General features: G+C 41.5%; 1 protein-coding gene across 9 annotated transcripts in view; it reads left to right on the top strand.

The window, feature by feature from the left end:
• RUFY3 (RUN and FYVE domain containing 3) overlaps positions 1 to 14,033 on the top strand; it is a 54,553-nt gene that overhangs the window by 38,250 nt on the left and 2,270 nt on the right. For 6 of the 9 annotated variants that reach the window (XM_035325292.1, XM_035325291.1, XM_035325293.1 and 3 more), the window contains 8 exons: positions 487 to 567; positions 1,197 to 1,364; positions 2,793 to 2,890; positions 6,335 to 6,454; positions 9,377 to 9,479; positions 11,281 to 11,360; positions 12,762 to 12,789; positions 13,500 to 13,574. In XM_035325292.1, coding sequence (XP_035181183.1) covers positions 487 to 567; positions 1,197 to 1,364; positions 2,793 to 2,890; positions 6,335 to 6,454; positions 9,377 to 9,479; positions 11,281 to 11,360; positions 12,762 to 12,789; positions 13,500 to 13,574 — 753 coding nt within the window. Of the gene's footprint in view, positions 1 to 486; positions 568 to 1,196; positions 1,365 to 2,792; positions 2,891 to 3,973; positions 6,148 to 6,334; positions 6,455 to 9,376; positions 9,480 to 11,280; positions 11,361 to 12,761; positions 12,790 to 13,499; positions 13,575 to 14,033 lie in introns of those variants that run through there. The other 3 variants (XM_035325297.1, XM_035325299.1, XM_035325300.1) reach the window with 1 other exon arrangement.

Below are 14,033 nucleotides of genomic sequence, written 5' to 3'. Positions count from 1 at the left end.
GGTTGGAGGTGTCAGAAGGGACAGGAAGAAGGATGATTTAATTAAGGGGTGGCAAAAAATTTGAAAGTAGGAGTTCTACTTTTTTGGCCTGAAATACTACGCTTTTCAGAAATAAAGGAGCAGGAAAGGATGTTGAAATACTCTATCATCTTTTCTTTGATTTGTTGGAAGTACTAGTAACTATGACAGAATCTGTTACGGGTTTTAAACCCCATCAGATATTTGTCTGAGACTTTAACCATACGTAGTATAAGATCTGAAAATAGACAGTTTGTCCATTTTATTAATATTCATTGAATTGCACTGAGCAGCTTGGGGAAATGGGGAAACAGTCACTTCATGTAAGCTGCATGCTGCATTAACTGAGTAGAGCTGCTGAGTTTTGATACCAGCAGAATTTGTTTTTAAAGTGGGAAAAGCAAATGATCACCCAATGTGAGGATTACTAATGTATATAATGACAAGTTAATTGGGTTTCTTCCTTAGGTCACTAAAGACAGAACTGCAGATGGACATGCACTGACTGAGGCACGAAAACAGTTAAAGGAAGAGACTCAGCTGCGGCTGGTAAGGACAGCGTGAGGTTGAAGCTCACTACAAATGGCTTTTTCACATAATTACTCCATACTAGATGATCACTGTTCAACATGTTTGGTCAGGGGCTTCCTGTCATTTCTGCCTGCCTACCTCACCCTGATCTGAGACAGTCTTGTCAGAATTAATGTTGATTTTGTGACTACTTATCAGTTCAAGGTCTCTTTCTCAAAATGAGCAGTGCAGTTGCTTTTCTAGGTCTGACACATCCCCCTTGCAGGTAAGGATATTGCCACTATCTGAACTGTAACTCAGTACCTTGTGTTTAGCTGGTGCAAAATAAAATGCCCGAGCAGAACCTTTTAAGGAAATGAAGTCTGCCAGCTTTTTCACTAGTCCCCTCCATCAAAAGGATGGACTCAGGTAGTGCTTTCTGACTCTTTGCTAGTAATGCTGTTTACATTGCTTTAATATTGGTTTAAAATAGCATATTTGTTGTCCTTAATTGTTTCTGATGTGTCAGATTTGTAACTGAGATGCTGTGGCAATGCAGCGCACTTCGGGGTTGTGACTCCATTGCCAAGAGCACCAGTTAAGGGGTGGTTACTTCACTGATGGTGAAGAAAGCTGGCGAGTAGTGCTGACTGAGCTGTGTGTTTCAGGATGTGGAAAAGGAGCTGGAAGTCCAGATTGGGATGAGACAGGAAATGGAGTTAGCCATGAAGATGCTGGAGAAAGATGTCTGCGAGAAGCAAGATGCTCTGGTGGCACTCAGACAGCAACTGGATGATCTCAGGGCCCTAAAGCATGAACTATCTTTCAAGCTGCAGGTAGGAAAATCATTAAATCTAATGGAACGAATTCCAGGTAAAAGTTTTTTTTAGGGCATTTTTTTCCACACCCCACCTTGTTTAAAAAGTACTGGGTGTGGAAGGGTGACAGGCAGTATACCATACTTGTGTATTGCTCCCGTTAAACCTTCTCCCTACCTATATTTTTTTTTCTACATTTCTTTCTGTTTGCTGCTTTCATTAGGGCTGGCATTCTTCAGGTTAAAGTTGATTTGTGCAAGAGGCTTCAAGGAAGATATTTCTATAATGACGTATGCACTGATAGTCTTTTTGCCTCTTTCAAATGTATAAACCAACAGAAGATTGAAAAAATAAAAAATGTCTTAAGTGAAAGGAATGTTTCCTCATGTAGGTAACCTTCACAAGGGTCCGCTAGAGAACATTACCTGCGATTGTTAAGGATGGGATTTTCCCCAGCGTAGAAAAGTGCACACACTGCAGTTATGATCTGGGGGTGGGTATCTTAGTAGTGAACCACTCTTAAGTTGAGCATGTTTTTCAGGTGTTTGCATGATGGATCAGTGTTCAGTAGTTCCATGTTGGTTTCTTTCCTTGCAGGGTAGAAAACAGATTTTTAGCTTTGCCAGTTCTCTGGGATGATTTCCCTTTATGCCTTGTTTTGCTTTCTTGTTGGTGCAGATACTCACTTTTATAGCCCACAGGCTTTTTTTTGTCCGGGGTCAAACCACAGATTTAAACAGCAGGAATTCTGAGATTTGGTTCAGACTGCTTTCCAGCCTGTGGATGTGCTCTGTAATCCCAGTGATGTTTTTTCAGTTTAGGATGTGAGCTGATGAGGGGCAAGACAGAAAGCTGTATTGTTTTAAGCAATTGACCACGTTGGGAGTTAAAGGAAAATGCTGTTTGTTGTGAAGAAAGACTGGCAGTGATTTGGAAAATGTGTGTTACAGTGGGGAAAGCATCTTCTGGCTTTTGTGCTGTAAAAATTAAACCATGACAGCTTCTGTTCCAATACAATCTCATATTTGAAAGTATATGGTATCATTACATACATCACTGCATAATGACAAAGAGCAGCACATAATGCTCAGAAATAAACAATAAAATAAATTTTAGAACAGCAAAGTCTTGCTTCTGTGCTTCTTGAGCCAATCATTCCGTGCACAGCAGTTGAGTGATCTTAGCAGCTGCTGCATCACTACATATACTACATATTATACAGAAAGCAGAACTGATTATGGTATTGCCTTTCTGTGGGGTTCCCAGATATAGCCTGCACCTGTAGGGCAAGATGCTTGGCCTTACGAGATTGACCTGGCATTTGTTTTTTGAGCACCTTCTCTCTGTTTGGGTTCTTACCTCTTTCATTTCATTTGCCACATGGTATGTCCTGGCTTATTCTGGTTTTACCAGTACTTACAGAAAGCATGTTGCTATTTTTTCCAGAGTTCAGATATGGGAGTGAAACAGAAGAGTGAATTAAACAGCCGTTTGGAAGAAAAAACAAATCAGATGGCTGCTACCATTAAACAGCTTGAACAAAGGTAAAAAATGAAACTTTTACAATTATTATGATTGTGTTCGTTATAATGATAGTGTCAAACTGAAATGAATGAAGTAGGTGAGAGTCCAAATGCAGTGCTTAGTCACCTCTAAATAGCTCTACATGAAGCGAGTAGGATTCAGTCTCAGCAATACTTTTGAGATACTGTTAGGAGAAGTGTTTTGCATATTTAGGAGGGCTTCCATTAAAAAATATACTGCTAGAACAGTAATAAACATAGCAGCTTTGTTTATCTATGTCAGCTGCATATTTGTATGTTACGCAGTCAGTTACATCTCTGATAGCGCTGATATATCTGATAGTACAGTCACACAGTTAAAGAAGTGCTTGACTTTTGATAACTATTCCTATGGGAGCAGGGAGGACAAACATACAGCAGAGACCAGTTTTACAGATGCTTGGTTATTCCAGATCTCTCTGGTACTGTTTTGAAAAAAAAAATAATAAAGAAAAATACCACACCCCCCCAAATTTGAACCATGAACTGACAAATGCTCTGTTTCTTATGCTTTCTGAGAAAAACAGGCTTGAAAAAAATCTCACATGAAAGTATGTCACGGAAGATGATAGGGCAGCCTGATTGTCACTAAAGGTTGATAGAGATAGCCTGTAGGAATGACATCCATTTAATCCAGGACAAGCTCCAACCTCATGGCTGTGTTGGTTTCATGTTATTAACCCTCATGTAATTAAGAGTGCCTCAGCAGTGAAGTTGGGTTGATATGGCAAGGAGCAGTGCTCCTTTTCCCCTTTTTTCTTGTTTGGCCAAAGGTTCAGAATTTTGATCTCTGTGAATTGCTTTGACTGCTAGCTCTGAGCAAAACCAGGGGAAACCTCAGGTCATGGCAAGATGTATTGTACAAGAATTACTCAATGAATAGTTCATTGCACTAAATGTTCTTATTTTTAGAGCTTATGACTATTAATGACATAGGTCAGTTTGCTTGTAGAAAAATTGTATTTTAAAATGTATCTTCTCAGCTAATTGACTTGCTCTTTTTCTCTTGCTGTTCTTATCTTTTTTCCATTTCCTCCTCATCCTCATTCTGACTTACTTATACAGTGAAAAGGATTTGGTGAAACAGGCAAAAACCTTAAATAGTGCAGCAAACAAACTGATCCAGAAGCATCATTAGACGTTTTTGTCTGGTCACCTCACAGCTCTGACATCAGAACTCATTTATGAGGGAAGAACTTGAGAATTGCTAAAAATCAACTGTTAAAATGTTAATTGTCATCTAAAGTTGATTTGGAATTTGCTGAGTTTTTAAAATCAGTGAGTTTTTCTTCAGAGATTTAGTCGGATATAAAAATCCCCAACTTTGCCATTTAAACTGTGTTAAAAGTACCAATGAGTTGGCCAATAAACACACCAGAAAAGTGTAAGGAATGTGGCTCTGTACATCCCGGTGATGCATGCCGTATGCAGCAGCACAAGTCTTCAACATGTATGGATACTAGGTGCGTTGGCCAAGCCAATGTTGCGTTGGCCAGCTCTGGAAAGTCAACTAGTTTTCTGTGTTTCCCTTTTTGTGAAGTAGAGGAGAAAATGCATCCCTGGAAGTTGTTGAAAGTAGTTGTGTGCGTACCCCAAGCCGTTTACCCATTCACTTCTGTTCTGTGGGTTCAGCCCCAAGTCAAAGACTCGATAGCTCATCGCCGTGAAGACCAGCCCTCTCATAACCAAGACTGCTTGCAACGATTTTGCCTTAGTGACTTGGTGGGAGGGTAGGGACTTATCCTTATTCCTTTAAACTTCATGTGTCCAGAATTAGTAGCTAGGTGTCTTAGAGTAACATGATAGAGTGGTAAGTTCAGTGAAAAACTCCTTATCTCTGCATTGCCTTCTACCTCTGCCATGAATCCCTCTAGACGTACCTTGCTGTTCTTCCTTACTGAAGGAAGCTGAGGAGAGGTGTTTTTGATAGGTCTCTCCTCTCCCTAGAAAGGGACGTTACATGTTTTACAAAAAAAAAAAAAAAAAAGAATCTGATCTTTATACTCCAGTGTTTGAAACAAACAAAGTAAAAAGAAAAACGTGCAGTGGTGGGGAGTGGAAATGGTAATTTGGTACTTGACCACTCCTTGTCTGAGTAGTTAGTGGTTTAAAAGGAAGAGTTGCCTTTTACTGTTACATTTCTTTCATTTGCTTCTAAGTTTCTGTTGCTCAATACAAACATGGAATTTGCTAGTGAAGGAACAGCTAAAGCTTGGAAACATCTCTGGATAGGAAAAATAATTGTCATTGTAACACCCTAGTGCAAAACTGTAAGCAACTGTACCTTGGACTATTGTAAATTAATATCCTCTTCTCTGTGGCCACAGAAGTTCAACATGCTGGCCCTTTACAGCCTTTACCTTATAAGTGCTCCTAGAGATGTTTTTCTCTCAAGAAAATGTTTGGGAGGTTTGAGTCAAATAAGCTTTTTTTGCTCTGGTGAGATGGTTGTAAAAATTCTTTGGTGCCAGTTCCCCCTTTGTGCTGTTAGATGGAGCTCCGTGGGGCAGCAGGAGGCAGATGTGACTGAAACACCACTGGGAAAAAATACCTATTGACTCTCACTAGGTGCATTTAAAAATCTGTGAGGCTCAGCCTAGTCCTTCTATGCACAAGCGTGTACCACTGCTTAGCTTGTTCAATGGACTCCCGCACACAAGCAGACTTGGAGACCAGGTCTCAATCTTTGAGCGATGCCCAAGTCTCATGCTTGACAGCATAAACTTAACCTTCAGTAATCTTTTACTAGAAATGCATTTTAACTACCTGTGGGGGACAAAAAAATGGTGAAAGCTTTCATCAAGGTGTATCCGAGTAGCGAGTTGGAACTATTAACACCCTGCCTCTCCTCAGATTTCTTCTTAGGAATAGGGGATTGGGCTGGTTTGATTTGCTGTCACAACAATGTTAAAATCAGACAGAATTACGCATCTGGCAATTTCTGATGTCAGGCCCAAAGCAGAGATGCTTTGGTGTACTAATGCCTGGACACTTGAGTCAGTGTGACAGTCTGTGGAAGAAACCAGCAAAATGCACTAATTCCAAATATAGTAGCTAACCTATGTTGCAAGTTCCAGTTACGTGCGTAAAGCTGAGATGTAACATAGATTAAAATCAAATTTGACTTAAAATTCTGTGTACTTGAGGTTTGCTTTGAATCTGGATAAAAGTGATGTTTTATGTTTTTCATCTAATGGCTGTAAACTGTAGTAATAGAATAAAAAAAAAATTGAAAATGAGCGCTTCTGCCTGGTTCACCTACATTTTGCTTTTCTTTAAAATATTTTCCTCCTTCCCATTGCTTTTACCATCCCTTTTTTTGGCTTTACCTTTTCACTGGGTTTTTTTAATTTGTTGTTTAAACTCGGTCTTCCTCCCCACCATGGCTTTTGTTTTTTATCACAAGTTCATGTGGCTCAAATCCAGATTGCGACAGGCAGAGAAGGACCGCCAGTTGGCCCAGCAGGACAACCGTCTCTTCAAGCAGGAGTTTGGGGACAAAATCAACAGCCTCCAGCTAGAAGTGGAAGAGCTCTCCAGGCAGCGGTGAAGAGATCCTTTTCTAATTCATTTTCTGGGCTGTTCTTACTGTTTCTAGACAAAAGCAGGCAGGGCAGTTCTAAAAGGAGGAAGGGGCTGCAGGCAGAAAGACAAGAGGTGTTTTCAATTCCAAGTGACATTAACAGTGGGGAGGTGAAAAGCTTTGTGAGACATAACATGGGTATCTTTAAAGTTAAAGTGTCAGAAATGTGATTGGAAGGAAATGCAAAAAAAAAAAAAAAAAAAAACAGTGGTCAGCAGAACTCACAAGCAAAAGTAGAAATCTTTGGGATGATTAAATATCAGAAACAGGCTGCAGAACATCTCTTGGGTGGAAATGAAATGTCAGTATATTCTTTTTGAATACCGAAATTTCCATGGATGCTTTCCGCACTTCGGGCATCTGCCCAGAACCCAGTTTTGGGAACTGGCAGTGCTAGTGAGGTAGGAGGATGGAGATCACTGCAAAGTACAAAACGTGTTTGGGAAGCTTGGTCAATCTTTGATGTGCACCAAGATCCTGTTGTAGGTTAGCCTGCTCTAGGGAGCTTGAGTTAGTTGGTTGTATGCTTCAACGTGCAGTCAGGCCTCTGACAGCCACATAGACCTCTCCAAAATGTAGCATTACACCAGACTTCTCACTTGTAGCAGCATAACCTGGAACCTGAGGGGAACCTGAAGCAAACAAGAAAAGCAAACAATTTGTCTGCTGCTCATAGTCAGAGATGTAGTTCAAAGATATCTTTGCCTAGAGCCATCATGGAGCCAGTTAAGGAGCAAGGGGAGCAATCTTGACGGTCAGTCTGACAAAGTGCTATGATTTTTCTAGTTGAAACACTGCCATCACGTTTATTTATATATATATTCATATAAAGTGGCTATCATCATATTGATAAACATTCTTTGGAACCACTCTGGCAGGGGTCTCAGTTTTGCTGGGTGACAACTAAAAAGCTGGAAGCCAAATACAGAAAACTTAACAAGAGCTGTCAGCTTTCCCCCTGCAGTGTCATCAGTTTACCAACAAGAGGAAAACAGAAATCCTCTTAGCTTAAAATAGCAGAGCATCTTTCTATCTGCAGCCATGACGCTTCCTCTCTTCTGCAGCAAGGTCACTGAGTGAATGGTGTGGAAGCACTGCTGAGTGCATTTTTTTGTTCCCTATCATGGCACAGCCTCTTTTGTTTCCTATTTCAAAAAGTTTCCAAGGCTGCCCACAAATGGGGGGCATCTGCAAAAGCCAGCAAATGGCTTTTATCAGAAACTTGTGCTAGTCCCAGGTGTGCGTGGGCGAGTTCAGTGATGATATTAGGTATATGCAGGGAATATATCCTCACACATGCACCTCACACAAAGTCAGTTTAAATGAATTAGCGTAGCATCTGGGGAGGATGTTTTCAAATTGGTCTATTTCGGTATCAATCCACCCCTTTCTGAATACAGTATTGCTCATGCTAAATCGAGGTGGCAGTATGGAAATGATTGTGCCTCCTTTACCAGGAGGCTGTACTGATAGATTTAAGTGAGGGTAGCAGGTAGTCTTGCTTGAATTGTGTCCTTTTGAGAGGAAATGAGGAATTTTGTGTTAATCAAATTGTAAGCAAGATTTCCCCCGTGTGGTGTGTTTTTGAATGTCCACATGGATAAGGATTCATTTCTGGATCTCAGTTTCCACCAGCTTTGCTCATTTCAGTTAGGCCTTGTAATTACGCTGTAATTAATGAGGATGCAATCAAATAAGTTATTTAAAAAAAAAAAAAAAAAAAAAAAAAAAAAACAACACTGTTTGAGCATTGAGACTGGTGAGGTTAATAACAGACTTTTTTTTCTTAACAGAAATGAGGATTAGGAGTGTTTTATAGTACAAATCCTGCCAATGTGTTTACCAGGATGTACGTTATTCAATTTCTAGCCTTTGCTTTTGGAGCAGGAGTTGTTCAATGTAGCTACTGTATTACTGTCCAATTAACTTGTAAAGATTTCAGAAGATGGGACTTCTGGTGCTTCAGTCCCCATTTCTGTGCTTTCCCAGAGCTTTGTTGCTGCTGTGTGCTGGCAGGCCATGGTTGTGGAGCTTTCTGGTGCCCCAGAGTAACGGGTGTGTGACCCACAGCTGGATTTGGAGTTGTGCTTTTCTTCAGGCTGTAACGGGGACCTCAGATGTGCTTGCTCATCTGTCCTTGACCCGCTGATCAGCTGTCCTCCCAAATACAAATGCGCTGCACTCAGCCTCGCCTTTGTTCCCTCTGGCTCGATGTGCCGCAGCACGATCCGCGTGAGGTGCCACAAAAGCCTCGGTGGGGTTGCAGCACAGAGCAGCTCCTGGCTGCTTAGCAGTCTCGAGGGAGCGTGCATCACCCCGTGGTTACTGATAAGGCCAGGCCAGCAAGATAACTGTGGGCTGTAAAACAGCACACACGGCCTGCTTTCAGCCCAGGGGCTCGCTTCTCCTGTTCGACTCCACACAAGGGCTTGAAGGATTGCCACAGCTCAGAGGGAGGAAGAGTCTGTCCGTCATGTCTGCATGGCTTTGAGAAGTGGTTGAGGATACTGCCTTGGGTTTCACAGCCTGTCATGTAGCAGGTCATCTGCTGAAGAATGTCTTGAACAGGGAGGGCACTGATCAACAGTGCTAGAATGAATGAATAACTTGGTATTTTTTAAGGACTTGCAGACATAGTCAACAGGCTTATTTCCGGTAAATTTGTGCTAGAATTACATGAAGAACATTTAGATTCTCCATCCTGGCCTTTTGTGGCTTCACACATGTGAAACAGCTTTTTACTGAGAGGCGGTTTTTAGCTCTAGAATTGGGCTTCAATTGCTTTAGGATAAAGAGAGTTAATTAGTTTTGATGATGTAACGGCTCTTGATGTTGAGTGTTATAAAACCATAGCCTTTATTCATAATTCCACCTTGATGTTACAGGAGCCACCTTGAACTGGAACTGAAGCGGGAAAGAGACAGATGGTCACAGAATCACCAAAGCAGCCAAGGAAACAAAAAAGTTCCAAAGAATTGGTTAAAACCGGTAGGCAACGTGACTTATTTTTTCCTCTTGGCTTAAATTTGAAGTAAGGTTTCATTATGCTCATTCTCTTTTCTGAAGCTTTATTAGGCAATAAATAAGTATTGTTAATGTGTCACAACAAGATAAGCTTTGGGACACTTCTTGCACCTGGCTGAGACTCAAAAGAAAGATTTTACACGTTACATTGAATTGCAGAACACAGAGTTGCTCTTCCAGGCTGGGTACCTGACAAAATCTTGAGAGTGATTATGATTTCCTTCAATAGTTTATGAAAACCAAATGTAATGCAGCAGGAGAGATGCTGTATGCATTACATGGAGTGAGAAGCAAGCTTGCTCACTCTTTTTTGCATCATAATAAGGGAAATTCTCCTGAAAAATAGTACAGCTTGGAAAACAAAATTATCTTTTAAGGGCATCACAAATCACTTTCAGTGTTCTCTCAGTGCTGTGCATTAGTGAATTCAGTGTTTTTTCAAGTAAAATGCAATGTTAATCTCCAGAGTAAAACTGATAGTCCCCGAGTGAAACTCCCTTTTTAGAAGTAATTTGCCTTTGAAAGTGAAAATCTGCTCTACAGGTTTTTCTGTAAAACAAAACGGGCTCTCTTGCTGGGAATTGGCAGTTGTTTTGGAGAGCAAAACTCATAAATATGAGAACTGTGAAAAAAGAGGTGGTTTCTGAAATTCATATGTGGGTTGCTGCACTTGAAAGTTGCCTTCACTGGGCTCCCAGGGTTGCTTTAAGCTTCCTTTTTTTTTTTCCCCCTAACTGATATTACACACAATTCCTGCGAAGTTACTTACGCATCACGATTCATTTATCAAAATGTCATGTTGCTCTAGTGGAACAGCTATAATTCAACAGAAAGAATTGAGATCCAAGTGCAGTGCTGCTGGCCAGTAACAACAAGCCAAAATGGGGCAGGCTGATCTCCTAAGCAGAAGTTGGCTAGCTATCTGGAAGGCAGAATTGCTGCTTTTCTTTACTGCTTGTGTGCCAGCGTGTCACTGGGTGTGAGAACGGGTGGTGGTGTGTGGTTAGCCTCCTTTACTCAGCAAGCCTCAGTAGGGTGCTGCTGCTAAGAGCAAATGGGCCAATTTGGAGGGCGGGAAAAAAAAACATGTTTCAGAATGGATTTCTTTTGCCACGAAACTTGTAGGTGGTTCCCGGTCTAATGGAAGTTTGCATTTTCAGGAGTTCAAGGGCTGCACTGTGACGATGGTTGCAACTTGAGAGCCATGCATGCATGGGTGATTCTGCCAGCACTTGCTACGTAGTGAGCAGGCGAATTCTGACATAGTCACATTTCAAAGAGTTGTTCCGTACATATATGGCTCAGGCTATGACCCAGTTATCAGACAGGGAGTAGGAGAGGATTTTTCTTTACTGGTTGAGAAGATTTGTCACCCTGATTAGTTCTCAAAAAGCCAGTAGAGCCTATTTGCCTTTTCAACCTCTGCTGTACAGAAGAATTAAAAAAAAAAAAAAAAAGTGGCCAAAGTTTCTCGTCCTCTAGTGAAAGGAGACCACTGGACATATTTAAGAGTCCAGCTCTAAAATGTGAAATAACTGTGTTTGTAGCAGAAGAAAAGCATGCAGAACTGCTCCCAGGGCAGACTGGTGAATGGACTGGTGAATGTATGTTTTCGAGTGTCCAAACACACCTCCATGTCAGGAGTGGGTCAGTGAGATCAGTGTTCCCTAAATATCAGTGTAAAGTCTCCTTTTGCAGTGTGGCAGATGTGGAGTGAGAGCTGTTAACATGGTTTGACTGACAGGTCAATGTTTCCTTTTGGCAGGATGGGAAGCTCAAAATCCAGGAAGAAAATGCAAAACTGAAACAGCCTCTGAGAGAGGAAAACAGTGTCCTGCCATACAAGTACGGTAGAAAAGAAATCTAATTTTTGCCTTCTCTTTTTCTAATTCCTTTCAAAGGGAAGAAGTGGGTTCTACTGCTTGCCATAAAGGCTTCTGGACGCGAAAAGCACTCTCTCTCTCCTATTTTCCTTGGAACTTGTTTCTCTATAAATCCAGTGTTTCCTAGTTTCGTATTTAATGAAGCCTCATAAACCAAATCCGGCACAGAGCTGGACCTCTGATGCTAGTGTCCAAAGAAGGTATCTTTTGGTGGTGGGGGACAGGAGAAGAGTTGGTGAACCTGTGACACCTGCAGTTAATAAATAGTGGCTTCTGGATGAAAATAGAAGCTGTCTGAGAAGAACTTAAAAAAGTGATTCAAGAATGTGGCCATATTTTTATTTTTATTTTTTTTTTTTAAAAAAAAGTACTTCAGGTAGCATGTTTCTAAACAGAATATTAATGAGGATTGTTGTCACAGGATTTGTTTAGCCTTTGAAAGTTAAGATTTTAGGTTTAAACGTACGTTTTAAAACTGATAGGGAAGAGCTCTGTAACAAGGATGTTGCTCAGAGATGGTAACAGCCTTTTCTCTGAATAACTGCTCTCTGAAAGTGAGTGGAAATACACAGCACTCTGACACGGTGCGCTGAATGCTAATATAAAGGTGATTGTAAAAGTATTGTCTTAAAAATAGCATAAGCTCTATTCAAATCTTCTTCACTGGATATTAAAACCTTCCAGGCCTCTGACGCTTTTTGCCCGTTTCACCTTGAGCACGTTAGCAATACGAGCATCGGTCTGCTGATTTGTCTGGAAGGCTTTTTAATATAATGTTATCATTGCCTGTTCACAGATGTGGGGGATCAATCATTTTGCAATAACAAGTTTAAAGTTAATTTTGAACTATGTGTATATTGTCTAAACTGTTCTTCCATGTTTGGGCTCCCTTCTTTCTGCTTTTCAGGAATCATTTTATAAGCTTTTCCATTTAGCCAGGAGCGTGCTGCATGTCTAACGTTTATTCTATACCACCAGTGACATGCTGCCTCTTTGCTTCTTTGCTTTGTTTGATGAAGTTTATGAATGCCTCAGCTCTCGTGTGAGCAGAATTGGCAGTGTGGTTTTGAAGAAACAAAACCAGAAATCACTGTGGGTGGGATGTTAACAACAGGATGGAGGAATCCTCTGATTGTCCAGATGTTAGTCACTGCACCAAGCCTGTCAGAGTTTAAGAAATATTTGGACTGTGCACTGAGTCACATGGTCTAAAGTTTTGGGTAGACCTGTGCGGTGCCAGGAGTTGGACTCAATGATCCTTGTGGGTCCCTTCCAACTCGGGATATTCTATGATTCTATGTTTTTCTCAACAGTAGCAGCAACTGAAGTGCCAGCTCAAAGTGATGATGTTTTTCTCTCGTAGGTTGCAGAGTGACACGCAGGAGGAGCAGGTTGGTGTTTCCTTTTCTAGCTTTGAAATACTGAACAGCAAGTGTGCTGAGGGAGCTCCTGGGTCACTGCAATATTTTCCTTGGCACAAATACCCTGAAGTTTGTGCTTTGGGTTTTTTGCCTTTGTGAGGATTATGTTTGTAGAGCATGTAGCAACAGTCTGGTTCCCTAGTGGAAAAGTGCTGCTTACCTCAGTAGGAAGGCTTTTAGTTGTCAGTGCTACATCTTTGTGGGCTAGTTTTGCCTTCTCAGCACAACGAGATTAACCTCTTTTATGGTTCCTTTCCCAGGTTGGTGTCTTTAAAATGAACAATTAAAGGATAATTTAATATTTGTGAAAATGGCAGTCTCCCTGGTCTGGGTTAGGGTTTTGCCAGTTCCTATGTAGGCTAGAGGGAAGGGTCATCTGTTTTTTTCTTTGGTTGGTTGCTTCTGTGCACGTCAAATTGACCAGAGCCCGTTCTTTCTCCCGAGTGCCTGGCAAAGCATGGCTAGAGCCGTGGTGTAGCCAGGGCAGCTGTCCTACAGATAACTGCACATTGGTCCAGCATGGCTGCCTGGTGGGTTGTAAATTGAGAGGGGCTAAAAACACAACAGTGTGAAATCCTTATCTGTGTTTTCAAATAAGGATCAGCCACAGGGGCCTACCACAGGGCCCAAGTAAAGCAGGCAAGTAAAGCAGAATGTCTTGGCTCTCATCACGGGTTTAGGAACAGCCATCAGGACCTGGAAACGCCCAGATCTGCCAGCTCTGCCAGGAAGAAAGCAGCCGAAACAAGAAAAAGGTAACTGAGGGCTGGTATTGTCACCTTGGCCATGTGGTGAATGTGCATTTCCTCTGACTTCTCTCTTCAAGTAGCACAGATCTCCTACTGGTGACCTGGGACAAAGAAATTCACCTTTTTCTGATGTTTATTTGACCCATAAGATTTAGTTGTTAGACAGTGGCCACTTGAGGGTTCCAGCTTGCTCTGTGCTCCATGGTTTGCTTTTCCTTCTCCTTTGCAGCATTTGCTTTTTAACTAGATGATTTTCTCTGGGATCAATCAGAAGTGACAAGAAGGTGTTAAAACTTGTTACTTCTCCACTTCAGCCACTAGACCTTTTTCTCTTGCCTTTTTTTTTCCACAAACATCACTTTTTTATCCTTCTTTGTAGCCAGCAGTCAAGGCACTGATACCAACTGCTGTCAGTGCAGCAGGTGCCCTGCCCGTACTGCTGCATGTACTTCAGTGGCGAGCTAG

This window comes from Oxyura jamaicensis, chromosome 4 (genome assembly GCF_011077185.1).
Source record: "Oxyura jamaicensis isolate SHBP4307 breed ruddy duck chromosome 4, BPBGC_Ojam_1.0, whole genome shotgun sequence".
In the NCBI taxonomy this organism is placed as follows: Eukaryota; Metazoa; Chordata; class Aves; order Anseriformes; family Anatidae; genus Oxyura; species Oxyura jamaicensis.
Note: the sequence above shows the minus strand (reverse complement) of the source record. Positions and strands in the feature narration are given on the sequence as shown.